At 41.0% G+C, this 20,417-nt stretch overlaps 3 protein-coding genes across 6 annotated transcripts in view; 1 reads left to right on the top strand and 2 right to left on the bottom strand.

The window, feature by feature from the left end:
• The window catches only part of TDP2 (tyrosyl-DNA phosphodiesterase 2), an 18,497-nt gene extending 8,194 nt beyond the window's left edge, over positions 1 to 10,303 (bottom strand). Inside the window, exons 1-2 of the mRNA XM_035896937.1 lie at positions 10,214 to 10,303; positions 9,654 to 9,718 (exon numbers count right to left, since the gene is read on the bottom strand). Of these exons, the coding sequence (XP_035752830.1) occupies positions 9,654 to 9,718; positions 10,214 to 10,303 (155 nt within the window). The remainder of the gene's footprint in view (positions 1 to 9,653; positions 9,719 to 10,213) is intronic.
• ACOT13 (acyl-CoA thioesterase 13) lies at positions 7 to 9,647 on the top strand. Of its 3 annotated transcripts, XM_035896935.1 has the most exons (3): positions 7 to 1,774; positions 2,966 to 3,150; positions 5,309 to 9,647. In XM_035896935.1, the coding sequence occupies exons 2-3, from the start codon at positions 2,966 to 2,968 to the stop codon at positions 5,463 to 5,465; spliced, it is 342 nt and encodes a 113-aa protein (XP_035752828.1). In that variant the 5' UTR covers positions 7 to 1,774; the 3' UTR covers positions 5,466 to 9,647. The 3 variants fall into 3 exon arrangements, 2 of the variants coding, with proteins under 2 accessions (XP_035752828.1, XP_035752827.1); XM_035896934.1 differs by having other exon boundaries at positions 7 to 3,150; XR_004842361.1 differs by lacking the exon at positions 7 to 1,774 and having other exon boundaries at positions 3,066 to 3,150; positions 3,964 to 5,388.
• A 2,596-nt stretch (positions 10,304 to 12,899) lies between the features above and the next one.
• Positions 12,900 to 20,025, bottom strand: CUNH6orf62 (chromosome unknown C6orf62 homolog). Of its 2 annotated transcripts, none has more exons than XM_009641479.2 (5): positions 18,518 to 20,025; positions 16,422 to 16,598; positions 15,721 to 15,843; positions 14,719 to 14,853; positions 12,900 to 14,179 (listed from the first exon to the last, which is right to left on the bottom strand). In XM_009641479.2, the coding sequence occupies exons 1-5, from the start codon at positions 18,644 to 18,646 to the stop codon at positions 14,054 to 14,056; spliced, it is 690 nt and encodes a 229-aa protein (XP_009639774.1). In that variant the 5' UTR covers positions 18,647 to 20,025; the 3' UTR covers positions 12,900 to 14,053. The 2 variants fall into 2 exon arrangements, with proteins under 2 accessions (XP_009639774.1, XP_035752826.1); XM_035896933.1 differs by having other exon boundaries at positions 12,900 to 13,867.
• Between the last annotated feature and the right edge of the window lie 392 nt (positions 20,026 to 20,417).

The raw sequence follows: 20,417 nt of genomic DNA, 5'->3' as shown, positions 1-20,417 counted from the left end.
GCCCGGTGGTGCGGGCCTGACCGTGTTTTCCCCGGATCCGAGATCTCCGAACGCGGGGTTGGGGCGGGGGGGCGGCCGCGATCATAGAATCATAGTTTTGGGTTGGAAGGGACCCCTAGAGGTCATCTCGTCCAGCCCCCCCCTGCAGTGAGCAGGGACACCGCTAACTAGATCAGGTTGCTCAGAGCCCCGTCCGACCTGGTCTTGGATGGTAACGTGCTGTTGAAAACACAATTATTATTCTGTACCTCAAGTGCCAGGGCTGCCCCCCAGCACCTCTCTGAAGACAAGGATTGTGCTGAATAGCTTTCCGTGAGTTATTTATTAACTAGTATTCATCCCTTCCTTAGTACCTGTGACTAAGCGAACTATCAGGACTGTGAAATTATGGAATAAATTACTACTCTGTTGAAAAAAAAAGTAGCTAGTTATAACATCCAACACTTCACATTGAAGTCACACCAAAAAGACAAGCACTTAAGTGCTCTGTGAGCTTCTAACAAGGCTCCGTATAAAGAAACGTATTTGACGGGTACGGCTCTAATGTACTGCTAGGTTATGATCAAAAAAAGTTGAAATGACGTTGCTGTGTCGCCTTAAATTTTGTAGCGTGCAGCAGCATAGCTGATGGTTTCCTGAGCTCCTGCGTCGGGGGGTCCTGTGAAGCAGTTTCAGTGTTCTCATTAAGTTTTGCAATGCTAGAATTCTGCCTTTGATTTCTGTTTATTTGTGTAACCGTGACACGGAGAGCAGCAGTAAATAGATCTAAGGAAACCAGCCACTTTAAAATTGGTGTGGTGTGCATTGTAGAGAAGCAAGCAGTGCTTTCATTGACAGCTCCATGGTCCAGTACATTTAATAGAAATGTGTGACTATTTACAAAACAACTATTATCTTGTTTCCCCAAGACGTTTTGGCCTCTCACATAAAAAGTATAAAGTTTGAAGTCTATGAAATCCATTTATTTGTAAAGAGTCCGGTTAGTTCTTGGTCACCTCTTTACTGTGATAACTTTATTCTCCTTTACCTTAAAATCCTACTATGTACAGCTTTCCAGCTCATAATGGTAACAGGCTGGAAGCGAGCCTTGGGAGACTGGTTTCTTACCTAGCTCTGGAATGCTTCTTGACTTTTTTCTGCAATCTCCTCCTAGAAGTGTGATGCTATGAACATAAATAATAGCAATAAACGTACAGTTTTATTTAAAGTATCTGCTGTTTTTCTGGGAGATGCCCGAAGCCTTTCTAAAGGACTCAAGATTCTTCTGGGGAAGACAGATTTTAGTCTGAAACTTTTCAGCTCCAGCACCAGACTTAGTGTCTGGTTTAATTCCAATGTGGTATCTTCATAGGGCTTACACCACCGTGGGTTTTAAAGCCCTTTCTCCAAAGAAGTGTTGCATCGCAGTAGTGGCTGGAAGCCAACGCTGCATACCTCTCGCCGAGACAGACGGGTGGGAGGGCAGGCACAGAAGGGCTGGAGAAGCACAAACCAGCAGCTCTGGCTGCGTGAGTCCTGGAAGCGTTCAGATACTGAATTATTTTCGTCAAGGAGAGCAGGCAGCTAGCGCCAGATCCGAGCAATGACAACGGAAAGCAGACACATTCCTTGCCTCGCTGACGGATTGGAGCACTCCCTGATGGCAGTGGAAGCCATCTGCTCCCGGTGTCACGCGTCAGGAAAGTCCTCGTTAGAAGTTCTGTCAGAAACTTAGGCCTCCAGTCACTGCAGCGCAGCGTGCCTGGTTTAGGACTTGGGATTTTCATTGATAAAGGTGCTGTTTCTATATTAGGACACTGTGTCAGTGATTTCCCCTCTGCTTAATTCCAGCTTTTTCCATTCGTAGATAGACTGTGGGCTGCATCATTGTTTAGCTTAGTATAATTTCTCTGCAAAATTTGGATAAACTTTGGCTTATCGGAAAGGGACAGTGGCTGAAACTCAGCTCTTACACTGCATTAGAAATAAGGAATAGTGAAACTGGAGACATTTCAATCTTAATTCCTTTTAAGATTAAAAAGATTTAAGTCAACTCAGCTGATACAGTATGGAAACGTGTAAGTTTAAAAAAAACACTTTATAAAAAAAATAGAAAATTAGTAGGAATTATAAATGTTATGCCCACATTTCACTTGTGATGGTCTAAAGGTACTTCAGAGTTTTAATTGTAGGTGTAAATATATAGGCTGAACTTACCCCAGTTTTGCATCTGCTTTCAGATTTTGAATATAGTGCTACTAACTGGAGAAGATTTTAATATACTGAATTGCAGTAACTTCTTGGTCTCAAAAATCCATCTGCTTCTGCTGCTTATGGGGGGAAACACAGTACCATAGATGTCCTGTAGATTTTCTATTTAACACCTGTGGGCTGGAATAAAAAGTGCATATGCAAGTTATGATGCTGTAGTACGGTATAGTACTTCTACCAAGGAGTTTGAATTTCAGCTCAGAGAGGCCAATCTCATTAGCATTTCCAGTGCTCATTTCAAAATACTGATTTTCACTGAGGTTGCTCTAGTATAATGATTAATGAATTACCATCAGTCTCATTGCCATTTTGTGAGCTAAGAAATATGCCTTCACAGCTGTGGCACACACAGTCAGAGCAGTTCTGTGTTCCCTCTAATCTGGCTTTTCAGTCACAGATTAAAGCAAAGGAAAATCGAAGAGGAATGTTGTCCCCTAAGCAATTCCTGAGAGCATAGCAAGTATTGAAGTTTGGTTAAGCTGTCGGTTTAAATATTTATCTGCACTAGAAATACAATTTTTTCTAAGGCAACAATTTTCTGCTCAAAATTTATGGAAATACCTAATGTGACAGTTGAATCACTGTATTTTCCATCTTCTAATTTGTCTCAGGAGTCCAGAATTAAACAAGATTTACTTTCGGTTTGATTCAGGGCAGTATGAGGTGTTGGTACTGTTGTCAGTAAGCTTTTTATTTCTTTTTTTTGGTTATACAGATGAAACTTCTTTCTGCAACTCCTGGAAAAGTTGTTTGCGAAATGAAAGTAGAGGAGGAGCATACAAACAGAGGTGGCACGTTACATGGAGGTTTGACGGCCACACTTGTGGATGTGGTGTCAACAGCAGCATTGCTGTACACAGAAAAAGCGGTGCCTGGGGTCAGTGTGGACATGAATATCACGTAGGTATCATCCACCCTGTTTAACCAGAACATACCAACTTTTCTTCCCCTAACACGGTATTCACTCAGTTGTACGTTGTTTCTGTGCTATAGTACTCACTTAAGGGTGTTTTCTTTGGTTTCAGAGGTCTTATTTTGACAAATTAAGGGGTGTGTGTGTGTGTTTGGGGATATTGCCATTTGGTTACAAAATTCACGTTGGACTTAAGCTTTTATTTTTTATACACGTATCTGTTCATTCATAGAATGTAAAGGGATGTCGGTATCTGCTAAGTTTTAGTCTTATGAAATTGGCTCAGCTTTTGTCTTCGCTTGCGAAGATGTGTTAGAGCGTGTCCTCAAACACCAAAATCGAGGGTAAGCAGCTTTCTATAAACCCTTTTTTAGTATTAGTCCATAAAATGTTAAAACAGGAAAAATACTAAAACAGGAAACAGTTTAGCTCTGTTGTATGCTCACACAGAGGGTGAGTTACAGATTGAATCAGAATTTCTCACAGAAGGAAGATGCCTTTGCTCTAGGTCACTTAAAGGTAGTTTTATATTGAGAACAGTTCTTCCTGTAATGCAAATTTAAAGCATGGTGTCTTTAAAAAAATGCTATTACAGCTTGTCAGCATTGCTTCATTACTTTTAATGAAGAGATTATGACTGATTGGAACTAGAGTAATCCTACTTGGAATAACTGACACAGAGCATTAAAAATCTTGGAAAAGTAACCCCAACATCAAAACTGTCTTAAAAAATAAAAGCTTTAAAAGTGTGTGGGGAGTGATCTGTATCTTTACCAGGTTCCCTCCTTTCCCCCCCCCAGCATGCTCTGATTTCTCCACTGGGTGGGTGGGACTGGAGCATCTATTTAAGCTTCATACTACCACTGTGACGACCAGGAAACTACTGGAAATGAAACCCGGAAATTCTCCTATGATTATGGCTTTTCCCCTACAGTACTGTAACAAGAGGCCAATATCTGAATTATTTACACTAGCAAGTATGCCTACCCAATTACATAAGGGCTAAAATCTTAAGAAAGTGCCCTCTCTGGAGGTGATCCAAAAATGACTGAGTGGCATAACCTTTAGGAAATATTATGTGAAGCAGTATTAATAGCTTTGTTTAACCCAGACTACTGCTTTCATTGAACAAGTGATACTGGATATCAAATACTGCTATAATACAACTTTTTCCTTTTTGGGAAGAAGCTTTTTAAAGGGCTGTCATGAGAAAACTATTTCAGTAATGGAAAGAACAGAGGGAAACAGAGAAACTTTTTTTTTTTTTAATCACAAGAGGATCATTATCAGCCTCTGAGAATGAACCAAGACTGAAACCCTGCCCCCTGTCAACTAATGGGGCTTATGCTAGATCATCATTAGGTGTGACTGACATACTTTTGATGTGGCATCATGTATAAAAATGGACTGGTTGATGAAATTTATCTCAATAAAAATTTATATCCAGCAATTATACATTCTGCTCTTACGTTTGAATATTGTTCCCTTACCTCAGATCATGGTTGGATCATGTTCCTACTAATTCTCTCCAGGCATTTTATGGGGAATTTCTTCCTATTCCCTGCAGAGTGTGTTTTAAAAGCACACCCTCCTACTCACGTAAATAAAAACAAAGAGTTGTCTAATGAATGGAAACAGCGTTAAACCTGGGAAGTTTGAAGGCCTCCCAGATTTCCATGACTGTTCTCCCACCAGGGTTAACCTATGCTTAGGTTCCATACAGAAATGACCTTCGGAGCCTTTGTAACAGAGACATTTTGCAGCTGAACCAGCCAGACTGGTTTAGAAAGGCTGTAGGGAGTCAGCAATGGCTGGAATAGGACTTGGGGCTGAACCTTTAACTGAGATCTTTGATACCCAATTGTTTGCGCTCCAAAACAGAACTTGGTTCCTCAGAACCAAGCCAATGGGTTTCTTTCTCTCCTCCATTTTCTCAGAGAACTCTTATACTGAATTACCACTACAGTACTTAGAGGAACTTAAGGACTTTTAAGAAGTGGGGATTTGCAAGCAGGCACTTAGAGAGTGCTGTGTCTTGATTACTCACTTTTGCTAATTTCCTTCATGATTATCTGAAATGCCGGAATATTCTTGGATTTGTGCTCTGTACAGCCTCTTACCTGTTCGTTTTGTTCTTCATTGAAGATATACTTCTGCTGCTAAGATTGGAGAAGAGATACTGATTACAGCTCAGATTTTGAAGCAAGGAAGAAATATTGCATTTGCCAGCGTGGATTTAACAAATAAGGCGACAGGGAAGTTAATTGCACAAGGTAGACATACAAAGTATCTAGGAAATTAATATAAGAAAGTAATTAAAAAAATAATAATGTTGGGCTTAAGAATCCCATATAGAATAATTTTCTCATTTATACAGTAAGACATCATCTGCACAAAGTTGTGATATATAGTCTCACTCCCATAATAAATGAACAAATATTTTCATTACCACCAGAATTGTTACAAGCCTAAAATTAGTGCCTGTTTGGGGATGAATAACAGAGTGCAATAGCGTGGGGATGCATCTGGCTTTTTTTGGTCAAGCTGGCAGGAGGAAAAGAGCCTTTGGACTAGCCATATGGTCTACCAGCACGACAGCATTTCAAGAGATCTCTGTTTTCTTTGCCTGTGGTGTCGTCATGTGACAAAGCAACCCTGTCTTCAGGCCCGTCACAGTCACATTCAAACAACACTGTATGGGCTTACAAACTAAACTACTTGTTCAATAAGGTGGTAGCACAGAGTTCCTATAATGTAGTGTGGAACTGGTTTGAAAGTGTACAGCAGGCTAATACGAAATGTTATTTACTGATGCTGTGACAAATTCAGAAGTATTCAATAAAGCTTTCTGAAACTACCTTTTTAAAGATCATTAATAGTTTTGTAATCTCTGCACTGAGTAAAAGCTTGCCAGCGTGGAATGGTTGAGGGAGGGTGTGGTGGAACGCTTCTGCACAAATTCACCTGAGATTTCATCATCTTCCTGTGATTCCTGAATGTGAAAATGCAGTTACGTCATCAGGGCTTTTCACCTCTACCTACCTGAAGTTCTGGCCATCTTTGTTTAAAAATCATCAGCTGAGAGTTTGAGATCTATCAAAATAAATTTGGTGAGCCTTTCATCAGGCTAAGGCTGTAGATTGTATGACCTGGGTTGAACGTGGGAGAGTTAAGCTGCTAGGCATCAGCTGAAGACTTGTCTCCTCACTTGCTGCTGCAGACAGGTTTAACTGCTTTCTTCACACTGATGACAAACGATCCCTGGGAGGGCTATCACACCCACAATAAAAGCAGTGATGCTACATATGCAGTTCAAGTTTACATAAACCATGACGTTAGTTTTTCTTCTCTACTGGGAGATCCAAAAAAGTTAATCCACACTAGTAAAGGGCATGCATGATTCTTTTTGTCATGGAAGTTGACTCATTGTCTTCAGCGATTTGGATTTTGTGGTTAAATGTGCAGTTAGGGCTCTTTTTTTTTTGTGCATTCCTAAACATGAAGAATTAATTTTCAGTGAGTTAAGTGATCTGTTCATGCAGACTGATTTTCAATATGAAGTTGAACGCGTTTACTAATGTATCAGCAATCTTTCCAAAATGGCTTTTGAACAAGTGATATAGCTGGTAACTTACCCTTCAGTGGACGTTCTCTAAAAAAATACCTGCAGCGGGCTCAGGCTATCGGCATGTATTTTTGCTTCAAGTTTAGAACAGTTGTTCATGGTATATACATTCTAAACAAAAGTTTTTTCTCTAAGGCTGTCTCAGAAGCCTACGTGGCTTATGTGCCTGTGGCTAGTTGAACTTTGAATAGCAACATCCTCTCTGCAGCAGTACATTCATAACTATTTCCCCCCCAGTACTTGCACTCATGCTCAGAATCATCCCAGCATCCCATTTATAGAAACTCAATGCTTTGCTAGAGCAGTTCTGTGAAGATCCTTATTACAAGAGCGACCTATTTTGTTTTAAATCTTTGCTCAGCAGAACTATATGCTTCTTCACTCTATTAAATTGTTTCTCACTTGACAGCTTCCTCTGCCTGGAGCTCTTGAGCATCTCCAGCTCCTCTACAGTCACTAGGATGAGCAGGCAGACAGGATCCATTGAAGCATGCAGACACACCTAGTGAGTGTAGCAATTGCTGTTCTGATTGTCTTCCTGTTAACATGTTCTGGCATCTCCAATCATCTTTTTTCTCATTCTTAAGTTTACTGGTTTTCTTCCATAGTTACCCATGTACTAGAGTGCAAGGAAATAGAAGTGAGGATTAAAACCGCTCCCCCAACTACTATAAACCCTCACTGGAACACAGGAGTAGATTTTGATTATTATCTGAAATGAGGCAGAGAGTAAGAATCAGTGAGGTGCCGGATTCAATACATGCCAAAAGATTCAGAACACTTTCAGCCCTCTGTGCTGGGGCAACTCTGTCCTTGTGCAACTGTCCCACTGCAACTTCACGTGACTTCCCTCGATCAAAGCTGGCTGCCTCAGGAACCTGCCACAGTTAAGTGGTCTCATTCTATCACTGAGCATTCATCATATCTACATAATTACAATCGAAAAGTGTCCAGGCACATTAAGAGTGGCAAGCCTCAGCATGGAAACAACAGTATCCTCCTGTTCCCATCGGAGCCTGGCAAGGACTGTTGCAGGCTAAGAGGGAAACAGGGAAAAAAGCCCTTCCTGAAGTAACAAGTGAATTCTCCCTCATAACAGACTATTCACTGCAGTATCTTAGTGCTACCTAATTAGTAAGAAAGAGGGACATGATGAATATGCAGGCCAGTTATTTTAGAAGCGGTTCATTAAACTGATTATTTTAAGACAACCTTGTCTGTTATCCCTCCACCAGCAGCAGCACACTGACCTCATAATTTATTTCACAACTTAACTTTGGCTTGGAGATGAACTTAGAAGGAATTGTCACCATTGAGCTTGCTTAGCTTTGGGAGTAAACTGTCAAACATCAGACTTAATATTTGGAAGTGTTCTTTAATGATTTCACTCTAACCTACATGTTGAAAAATCTGTATCTTAGCCGAGTCTCAGAGGAAGTAACGGAAAACAATCACCGTAATGAGAACAAGCAGCACATGGTTCCACCTGGCATCAGAACAAACATCTCCTGTGGGGCTGACCTGGTTCCATCACTGCAGATTCAGGCACAATTCCCTTACAAGCCAGCAAATAAAAGTGACTTGGTGGGATCATCTTCTGAGTCTTAACTAACACACCAAATTACATATCCAGTAACTGACAGACACCTGTAAGCTCCATTATCATACAGCTGCAAATGAGACTGTCCTTCCCATATTGTGCTGGTGTGGGGTTTTTTTCCCCCCCCCCTTAATTTTCTTTTTTTTTTTTTTTAAACCTACCAAATGCCTACACTGTAGACTCCTTGATGTCTAGCGGTCTGTCCTTATGGAAGGCCACGCTTTGCACATAGCAGTACGTGACATGCTGTGGAACAGTTTGTCCCGATCGGTGAAAGTAACTGCAGCTTCCCACTTCGTGCAGTGTATCGGTCAGTCAAGCGTTTCGTGCTGGCTGCACATCAGACTGACAGCCAGAGAGCTGTGCATTACAGATCCCTTGGGAAAATGAGGAATCGGAACAGAATCCCACTGGTGTTTAAAACCAAGAGCCTGGATACTACTCGAAGCAAGTATTGATCACAGGTGAAGGTGCTGTGAGGAGGGATTTAGTCATTAAGGATTCCAGCTCTTAGGAAAAAGCAACTTGTCAGTGATAAACTAGGGAAAGGAGAGGGTAAGAAAGGACATCACTGCTTGCTGGAGCGGGCATTAAACCATCAGGACTCCTCATTAGTCTTTCAGGGTGAGTCACCTGTCACAGGGGTCTCATGGCTGAGCTGCTTCACCTAGGTTACTCTGCCAATTTAATTACGAGATAGTTGGTTTATAATTCTCAGACTGGCAAGCCTTACCACCTAAAGGGGATGGGGGGGGGCAGGGAGAATGAGGCTGTTAAGTAACTGTTCGGAACAGCAGTTCAGTTCTGTTCAGCTTCACTGACTGGCTCCGGGCCACTGTCAGGGCATACGGAAGAATTCCCAACTGCATTTTATCACTCACTATTTTAGAATTCTCTGTCTGCAGAAACCATTTAGCCAGTAGAAAGAAACCCAAGAACCTCTCCCTTACCTCACTGTCCACAGGAACAAAGAAAAAAGCACTTTGGTTCCTGTTTTGTTACTGAAAAAGTTTGAGACAATGCAATGACAGTTACTATCTTTGTGATCCTGTAACGTGTTCATTGGACAACTGCTGTGTCCAGATCCCCTGCTCCCAAGCTGCCATGGCTGTGCATACACATGGCAGTGGATACAGTTCTCACCTAAACCAGAGCAAGTTACCTGCAGGCTCTCATCAAACAAGACACATTAGCTACCCTCCAGAAAAAGAAAAAAAAAAAAAAAAGGACCAAACCAACTACTTTTTTGTTCACCAAAACAGTACCTGGGGCTGTACCACTGTGGTAAGATTCTGGATCTTTGCTTTCTTTTGCTTAAAAGCAGTAGCTCCTTGAAGAGACTTCACAAGTCCAGAAAAGCAGCTTGTGGAGCGGGTGCTCTAGCATACAGTAATTGTGCTCAAAGCGAGGGACCCTTCCGTACGTAAAACCTCTCCAAGCAGAACCAGGTCATCTGTATCTTCAGCCCTGAAAAGCATTTCAGTCAGCCACGCAAGAGAGAAATTACTCTCATAATTTGGCTCACTTCAGCAGAGCCAATACACCCCTCCACCACATCAGCGCTCCCCGGTCAGCCCCGGGAGCTGCCAGCTGGGGTGCAGAGATCAGAAAGCAGAACTGGCTGCTGCAGACAGAACAGCCATTTCCTTTTTGGTACTCCTGACAGCAGAGAGCTCGTCTGTGCTCCACCACCACCAGCAGCAAGATTTAAACACCAGACTAAAATAAAGCACCCAGCCCTTGTGCACTACAGCAGGGAAAACGCAAAGGGAACTTCCAGTGCTAGTGGGAGAGGCCCCCCCTCTCTCTCAGCCTCGTAACTCACGGTCACGCTGAACTCCTGCAGCAAAGCAAAGCAGCCAGCAGGTATGGAAGACACCAACCAGCTGAGACCTGGCTCCTGCAACACCAACATGGCATCAAGTAGTCCAGGTACAAATGAAGGCTGAGCCTATACACAGAAGTGTCCTTTTTGTGTGCTAATTACAATAATAACATTGGCCTGATGGTTTGGGAAAGACTGGTTTGTATATAGAGATTACTAAAATGAGAAAGTAGGTTTGTTCCACAAAAGGAATTCTGGAATAAACACCACTCAGGCTAGTACCATCCCTCACACATGCATGCTAAACTTTTTTTTTCCTTTTGTAAAACACTATTAAAGCCCTTGACCTCATCATTTCATTCCAGAAAGCTGTTCCAGAATCTGTAGGCTTGTACAGCTTCTGAATTTGCTGCTGCAATAAATGCGAAAGTAAAAGCAGGAGAAACTTTTCCAGGCTAATGACAGAAAAGAGCAATTAAGTAAACTCACACCACATGTCTATCTCCTTAGTGGATGTAAATACAGTCTACTACTAATAATAGGCTTAACATTTTGCTATACAGAAAATTGAATTGTAGCAAGAGATCAGTACCTTGACCTAAAGCTTTCAATGCTCAGAGATTACTTCTAGTTTGGGTAACCAATTTTAAGAGAAACACTGAATAATCCTGATGTGCTTCTAGTACCTGATGTATCACTGAACACAGCAATTTTAGTGTAACAAAATAGCTTTTGAGAAGCAACTTATGCTTCGTTTGAGACAGATGTGACAAAGAGCATCAACTGCAAACTAGCTACAGGCCTATTACATTTGGGCAATGCTTACACAAGCAGTTCTGTCCATCTTACCATCTTTTTTGATAACACCATGCAGCTGAAGCAGCTTGAAAAGCCAAGGGAAACTACACAGCCATGTACAGGCTCTGACATTTAAGCAGCTTTGCCTCATCATCTAGGAAGCACCTGACACAAGCTTCCCTTCACCAGACCCTCCATTTAGATGCAAGAAATTTAACAGGCCTCTGTCTACTTAATTTTGCTGCTTCTGCATTCATCCCTGCCCCCTTTGCACTTGCCAAGTTCCCATGACAAATCCTCAAGCAGCAGCCTGGTAAAACTCCCATACTCAGGTGAGACATTGAGCCTATTTCCATTCTTGGTATTGGCATATCCAAAGGAGCCACACAAGCAGCTGACAGCAGGTAGTGACCAAAATTCTTCTCTTATAAAAGGGCCCTTTTTGTATTTACAAACAGCTCCACTGAACAAACTAATTAGGTTTACACAGTCACAAACTGTGCTTTGTAAACGTTAGTTTTGAGATAAAAAACCTACACTCTTAAGAAAGCCTACCAAAAAGCCACTAAGCTGATGCGAAGAGGGCCCGAAACCAAAACCTACTGTTAACTGCTTCCTCCCACTTCTGAAGGGCATTTTGCTGAAGTAACTTAACAGACCAATATTCTGAGATTGAAGTAGAAGCTCCACTGAGAAAGTGGGATAATTTCAAGTTTAGTCTTTTCCCCTCAAAAGTCATCCTATTTAAGTGGAGAAAGAGACACCTTTCAAAGATGCCAAATGATTTAACAAACTCTTGTAACACTGCCCGAGATTCTCGTGCCCTGAAGCCTGTTGTTCCCACTTACCCTTTTTTCCACAACTTACAGAGTGGAGACTGCCATCAGCTCCGTCTGATAGCACAGCAAAAGCATAACATTTCTTAGCTGGGTAGAACAGACCACGTTTAACAAAATGAGTATTATACAACTATATTCTCCCAAGAAAGCACAGTATTTTTTAACTCTGGGATCAGAGTCACGAACAAATGAGTAGCCTGTGCCTCTTATGCATCCCACACAAAACTAGAAGTGATTAAACCGAACAGGTTGCCCCCTGTAATACAGAGAATTAAAGTTCAGGATCATGCCAATGCCGACACTTAAAAAAAAAGCATTGTACACAGCCACTCAGGCCAGAACCTTGAGGCTTCTTCCGAGAGAAACCAGAATGGAGAAGACCAAGATTCCTAACCCAAGAACTACCAAGTCATTTGCTTTGCTAACCAAGGGAACTATGGCCACATTCTCACTGCTGTGAGAGGATGTCCAAAATGACAAATTAAGAAGAAACAAATGGATTGCACTTGGGAAGCAAAATCCAAACTCATGAAACTTGGATACTTGAGACCTTACAAAACCTCTCTTGATCTTTATGTGGACACTTAGTATTGTGTCTTACAGGCCATTCAAAGAAGGGGCACTTAAAGCTGGGAAATTTTAAGTACCATTAGCAGGTATGGTGGTTACTAAATACTCCAGAAAGTCTTAGCATTCCGTAGAGCAGCATTTTCAAGATATTTCTTTGTAACTCAAGGCATTTATTAATGTGAAGATGCATGTTTCAGGTGATGTTTTTCTAGGATGCTCGTTTAGCCTGTAGGACGTTATGAGCAAAGAACTAAAAATACCCATGTACCAATACAATAGTATGCTAGTAATTAGATTATTTCCAACAGCTACTTTTCAAAACAAACATATTGCCCACACATGTAAGAACACCTTTGCTGCTTATCTTTGTTAATACCTTTTTCCAGCCTGTACATTTTCAGTGTTTGTAATGGGTGATGCTGTCAAGATGTAAGCCACTACTAAAATTCAATCCATAGGATTTCCATAAATCAAACCAGTCATCTTTCACCTAATTTATTTAAGTTCCAATTTTTTCCAATTCCAAACAAAAGCTAAATACAAGTTTTAAACAGGTAAGCACTAGTTTTATCCAAAGGGAGCAGGCTTATGCAGTTTTACTCCAGTAAAGTACTCAACCCTTAAGCAGAGCCTTCTTTGTCATCAAAACTATACAGTAGTCTTCCTTTTATCATTGCACAATCTTAAAATGTTCTGTCAGAACCAACTTTTGACACTCCAAACACTATTTTACATTGTTTTATGTCTATTCCAAAAGAAAAAAAAACCTCAATGGGTTTTCCATAAGAAATGTTTTAGAAACCAGTATTTCCTGCACAGTTCACCTGCAAGTTTACAAGTCTCAACTCTCAAGAAAAAATAATCCTCTACCAACATTGTTTCTGCAGCTATTATTTTACTTTATTTTTAGCTGCTTTAGCAACTTCAGACTCCAGGTCTGCCTCATCTGTATAAATGCATCCAACTCAAAAGAATACTTTCATACAGTTATACAGCAACTTGGGGAAAGAGATCCAAAACAAAAGTGCCAGTAAACTTAGACATGGCCCAGCAAAATAAAAAGAGGCAGAAAATGCCTACACATTAAATGAGATGCTTTTTTAAGAAAGATTTCTTTCCCACATTTACTTCCTCTTGTAATAGCCACTTTTCTGTTCATTAAAATGAATGATAGTGCTCTTTGATACAATCATTAACAGCAAAGCTGTAAGGCTTTTTTATACCCGTTACATTCACTTCTCACCCTCCAAATACTGATGGTTAACATTATAGATGTTAGGGGGCATGACCAGCACAAATGGGAACACCACCACAAATGATCACCTTGTGCTTTCGGATACATTTGTTTCAGTGTACAGTCCCTTCATTTCACATTTTAGTAAGATGCTGATGCAGTGCAGAAGCGTGCAGAGCATCCTCTCTTTCACAAGGTCCATGCAGAAAACATCTAAAAAAAATTGTAAAGTTCTGAGATACAAATGCTAAAAAAAATCCAGGATGATCAAGTTTCACAATGTATAGTGTTCTGAACATGAGTCCATTTTTCTTCTAAATTCTGAAAGAATAAAGTGGTGAGGAAAGTGAAAATCCACTGCTGCATTCTGTGATCTTCCCCATTTTGCTGGCCAGTACCTTACTCTGGCATGTAGGGACGGAGGTGATCCTCTACGGTACCAACCGTCCAGTGAGTGAGCTGCTCCTGTGGCAGGTACAGGCAGATGCTGCATAACTTGAAGATTGTAGCTTTGTTTTTTGGAGTCTAGAGGCAAAGAAAACCCAAAGAAAAGCTATTAAACACAAAAGCTGACTCAGGACTAATAGGCAGACCCCCAGCAGATCCAGCCCAGTTATTAGCTTGCTGCTGGTCATGGAGAAACACCACAGACATTTAAAAGCCACTATTTCAGCTGAATAAACAGCTTGAACTCAAAATCAGTCTGCAACCTCTAATGCCTAAAATATTTTCACTGTTCTGTTCATTCGTCACTTGAATAATTCCTGTAGTATCAATTAAGCCAATGTTTTAATTTTTCCAAAACACCATTAAGCCTATTTTAGTACTACTTTGATTTTTAATACAAGAACATTATTCTGTGTGAACACATCTGTGGCCCCTAGCTAGTTTTTGCATGTAATAAGCCTAGTTATACCATACATTTCCTCTGAAACTGCTGAAATGCAAGATCAATTTTTCTACTTGCCTATTTTGCAGTAAAATCACTGATGTTCCTAAGAAAAAAAAAAGCATTCTGTGATTAACACACACTTGTTAAAAAAAGAGAGACAAAATAAGCTTACCTGTAAGTGCTGTCTGTCAATGAAGAGAAACACTGACTGGTTAGGGTTGTTGACAACAATTCCAGTCTTGTCCTTTCGGCTCAGAACATGCAGAAACTGTTTTTCATAGTCACCGTGATGAAATTCAAACTTGGCCTGCATTGTGTGAGAGAGGAGAATAACATTTATTCGGCTAAAGCTCGCATTTAACCAGCTCATTTCCTTCATTACAGGGCTTTACAACCACTTTTGTTTCTTTTCCTCATCTGTGAAAAGCAGAAAGCAGGGACCACAGTAATGACTACAAACTTGAGTCTTGGCACAATTTAAAGAATTCCCTAGTTTCATTCTGCAATGACTAATGTCAGTGTTGGCAGTGACGTATTAACAATTCAAAGGTACAACTTTAACTGCACATATAAAACCAGGTTTACCTTGTTGTGACAGAACATCCCTGTGCATCAACAATACAGCACATTTCTTCCAATAACTTACTATTATTGCAGAACCAGCACAGAAAATACATGTCACATTGTTCAAAAATCTGAGTGTAAACAGATAGAGCTGGCTACTGAAAAAATAGTCTAAAGTGTTTGAAGTTTATTTCAAGGTAAAATCATAATGCAAAAATTCCATCCATCTCAGACCCTCTTTCAACTAACAAAATACAGCAAACCTCGAGATACTCACATGACACCATCATCTTTAGACAAAGATTCAATTGTACTAAGAGCCACATCTAATTCACTTCTACAAATACTGATACATTACACATTTATACATACATGTCATTTGCATTCAAACACTTACATTTTGGAAGTGCTAACGTAACAGTGCATAAAGATAGGAAGCAGAATTTGGCACTCAAAACACGGACTGCTTTATAAATAAAAACAGAGAGCATACTTTCCAACATCCACAGAAGTCACATGCCATATCAATTTATTCGTTAAGAAGAGAGAGTACTTATCCTCCCCTCCATGTTTGAGTTACTTATTGAAGTTAAAAAACAAAACCAAATACCTGAACAGGCCTAAAGGGTTCATCAGATCCCTTCCACCGAGAAAACAGGAGACAGACTATCTTCTCAATATCATTACGAGGCCAAAGAATGAAGTCCATCTCCTGGGTACAGCCAATCACATCCTGTAAGTAGTAAAGTTCTGTACTTACATTCCCTCCAACAGTTAAAGACACAGATAAGCAACTTATCTATACAGGCACATAATTTAAAGGTGGTACTTAGCAGCATGTTTGTGTAGTCTCACATTTGTATTACTCACAGCACAACTAAAGTCTTCCTTGCCTTCCACTGAGTTTAAATATCAGTATCGAGTTAATATAAATTCCAACTTTAAGAAAACATTAGCAAAGACTATCTTCCAATATTCATAAAGCAAAGCCACTTAGTCGTATGGCAAGAGCTGTTGCAAGAATTAACACACGCCCACCTAAAGGACAAGGATGGCAAGAAGATATAATTCCCAAGGCATATTTGAATGAGACAGATGAAAGGTAAAGCTTAAGCACTACATATTTAAACAGAATTTCAGAATACATATGCTGTTATCCTTCAAACTAGACCCCATAAACATGTGCCTGCAGAACCCTCGTGCAGCAGAAGAGTTGAAAAAATTAAGAAGCAGGATTAGCCTTAAGAGTCACAAATAAAAGCATAGGTGTTGAAAAAACAAAAATTCAGCAAGTGTAAAGAAGAATTTTACCCTGCGCATAGACTGGTAGCGGGGTGCATGAAGCTGTACTACATCCTTCTGCAGAAGCTCTAAGGAACTTTCCAAAGAATAGCTGGAATCCCGCACACCTTTCAGGATATTTTCTTCATAATTATTGGTCATGACTGGTATCACTTCAGACACTTCAAAAAGCGCTGACTTTTTCTTCTAAAAAAAAAAAGCACAGGTTACATTAAGATTACAATCCTTTCTAGGCAATTCCAGATAACCATTTATTTCAGAATTTGCAATTCTTTGTTAGCATTCATGCGTAAAGTGCACATCACGTAAGTTAGGACTTTGACACACAAAATTTTATAAATGAAACATAATCCATCCAACAACTTTTTATTAAAAAAAGTTGAACGTGTTTTTGTAGTCTCCAAAGATGCAGATTTACATGCCAATCTTGCAAGCATTAAAGCTGTACCTAAACATTAACAGAACTGCCTTTTCATCATGTAGAATACATGACTTTGGGCTGACCAAGAGCCCTCTGCAAGCTTCTCTTCACAGATCAAGTAACATTTTCCCTCCCCTTTGCAATAAAGTTGGCCTTTTCATAAAAGTGAAGTCTTTCAATGCCACATTTGTTAACAGGGGGTGATCAAGATCCAATCTGAAGTTAGCTACAAGACATAACCTTCTCAAAGGAGGACTATTTTAATTTGCTAAGTAACTTTTATATTCACTACAAATATTTCAATCTCTCTCAAACAAGGCCAAAACATCATGGGGAATTTGGAAGAACATATTTTGCTGTATGCAGAATCAGAAATTGTATGTCTGCTTCTAACAGCCTTCTTGCAGCTCATGAGAAGTCTTGACCTACTTAAGAACTACATGACAGAAAGCGTATTTTATCAAATAACACCTCCCCCAGACAGAACATACATAACAGGCGACTATTTGCTGACCAAGCTAGGCAGACCTAAGCTCCTACTTTAAGCAAACTGGTACTGGATGGACATCTTTAAATCCTGTAAAATTTGCTTCTATCAGAGTGAACTAAAGCAGGCATTTGCAAATAATTTCTACAAAGCAACCAGAAAGCAGTATGAATGCTCCAACTAAAACGATTAAAATCATATGATCTAAGAAAATCTAATTGTTACCACTGCTTAAACATTCTTATTCCTCGTAATTACTATGAGACAGTACCAAGAAATTATACCCCACTATATCCATCTCTGCACTAGAACTGATGAAAAGCAAACTGATCTTAGGAATTTTAAGGAAACTTTTCAGTTAAAAAAGTTCGAAGAACAGAGTCATTAAAGACAGACAACTGCAGTTGCAGTGAATGCAAAACCTACACATTTCAGGGAATTGAACAATTTCAGTGCTCATCTACACGCACTTCCTCCATTACATACTCTGTTGCCACTTGTTTCTATCTTCACTTCATCATTTGTTCATCATATTCACTTACAATAAGCACCTACTTTTCTTTACCTTTTGTGGACAGAAACTCCCCTACAATTCTGGGTCTATATTGAGGTTTAGAAATACCACCAGGCTCAGACACACAGCATCCAGCAACAGCAGAGGCAGCAACCAAGCAAATGCAGACTTTTCCTTCCCCACTCCCTTTCAAAATGGTAGCAGCAGTTTCACATATGCCTGCGTGCTTGGGCCATTTCAGTATCGCGTTTTGCAACTCCTCCCTTCAACTGCCAGGTTCTCCCTTCTGCTTTAACCAGATAAACACAGTAACTAAGCAATCGCTCCAGCCAGGTCTCCTTTTTCAACTCAACTGTTCACAGCCAACAATTATGCAATTCAGACCCCGATTAGGCTTAATGAATTACGGTATTAACTTTGAGAAATATTTACCCAATACAGAAGTTACCAAGTAATCGTTTAATGAGGCACTGGCACCCTCTGCATTACAAAACTACAAACATATGAAAAGTCAAACTGTCAAACACGAGCTCAGTAAATATTATAGCAAATAAAAAAGTTAAAAAGCCAATCTATTAAGGATGAACCATAAGATGCAATCTGGCAGCATGGTTTTGCACAGCACAGTTAACATGCATTGCAACAGACAACGCAGTAAAAGAGAAACATTAAAGCCAAGTTACCTTGTCTTTGAACACAAAGGCAATGTACATCTTGAAGTCAAACTGGTCAGCTAAAGATTCTTTTTTCTTTCTAAGCTGAGCACGAAGTCTGTTCAGAGCTTGTTTCTTCCGGGAGTTTGGGTCCCCCATTTTGTAATACAGGTGGTACTAAAGCCTTTGGAACCTGTCGCTAAACTATGGGCACCTTTTCATAAGACTCAAGTACAACAGAAACAAGTCGTTTTATTCCTGCTAATACGACTGAATAGATAAAACGCGAATGTAACCCAAAAATCGCACCTCGGCAATATTTTAGGAGAACGTCGTATTGGAGGGGTCAAGAAACAAAGTAAGTAGTTGTCCAGCCATGGCTGGACAACAGGTTTTACAATAAACCAAGAAAAAAACCCTAAGAATTTTGGAAGATAAAATTGGAACAGTTTAGCCGCAGGAATAAGTGGGTATGAAAAAAAAAAAACCAAAACAGCCCCAAAACCCCAAAACAAATCTTATCACAATTTATGTGTACAATAAAAAGCAACTGGCACAAGCCCAATCCATGGGGGGGTACTTTTGCTCTGCTTACAAAAAAAAATGAAGCTGAAATTACAAATTGCGTTTTACCCCAGCCAGATTCATGACTCTACTGATTATTGTTCTCAGCTTTCCACTACTGCTATGTTGCCCGTCTTTTTTTTTTTTTTTAATTATTACACTTGGTGGAGAGCAGAGAAAAGGGTGCAGAGGAGGAGTGCACATCCTGGGAGGTATGACATTTCTCTGCCAACAACAACAAAATCAACTACAGACAACACAGTGCTGGTTTGCAGGGGAGCAAAGAGAAAAAACAGCGGAGTCATTTCTAACTTCATCCTGCTCATCATCAGGCACATCATTGCCCTGAGGCTACTGCTGCCAAAGAGAAGAGGGATCATGATGGCCATAGACGAGGGGCAGGCAGGGGTTCAAGGGACAGTATTATCTCACCTAGAGACTAAAACCCAAATCAGTGCCCCAAACCCGGGCTCCTTACCAGTGGGAGAGCCCTACATCCCCCAAAACCTCACACGCTCCCTGGGCTGCTGATCCCCCAGGAATCCTTCTCTCCCTGCTGCTGCTGTGCTCCACAGCGAGCACGGTTAGCCGAGGCTGTGCATGGCCAATGCTTTTCGCTTCTCCTTGGGCCTCTCTCTACACAAGCCGGCCGAGGCTGCAGCGGGCGGGCTGTGCCCAGGGCAGCGGGGCACCCCCAGTAGCACGGCGTCTCCCCTCTCACTTCATGGTCACGACTTGGGAAACATGGAGAGTTTGGCTCCTGCTTTCCTCGCAAAACGGGTTTTCGGTGTCGAAATTTTTGGGAGGTTTTGTTTTTTTTTTAATTGCAAGTCTAGGTTGCAATTTTAAACCTCTAAAACACCCTCCCCCCCAAAAAGCAAATCCCCAATTATCAGGTTATTTTCCTCCTCTCTCCAGACATTTTCCCCCCCAAGGCGTTTGATTAGTCGGGGTTAAAAGTTTTTAGGTTAGCAAATCTGAAAAAAAAAAAAAAAAAAAAAAAGGAAGGAGAACAAAAACAAAAAAAGGAACCCCTCCCAAAACTTCCCCCCCAACTTCAGCAAGAGACTGAGAGACTCAGACAAGAGACCGAGACCGTGGCCCGCTCGCTACCCGCAGCCGGCGGGCGCAGGAGGAGCAGTGGAGGCGGCGGCGCTGCTAGCAGCACGGAGAGGAGCCATGTCAAGATAAAGCCACGAAGCCGCGGAGCCCCCCCATCCCTGCCGCAGTGGACACGGTGACCGGGCCGCCCGCTCTGCCGCTGCTCAGCCCCAACCTGGTCCCCATAGTCTAGCTCAGCGCCCCGGTGCCGGGGAGTGGGGAAATGGTGGCGGAGAGAGGAGGAGGAGGAGAAGGAAGAGGCGAC

This window comes from Egretta garzetta, unplaced genomic scaffold, assembly GCF_000687185.1.
Source record: "Egretta garzetta isolate BGI_Z169 unplaced genomic scaffold, ASM68718v1 scaffold126, whole genome shotgun sequence".
In the NCBI taxonomy this organism is placed as follows: Eukaryota; Metazoa; Chordata; class Aves; order Pelecaniformes; family Ardeidae; genus Egretta; species Egretta garzetta.
The sequence above is the reverse complement of the archived record's forward strand: the minus strand, read 5'-3'. Positions and strand labels throughout refer to the sequence as shown.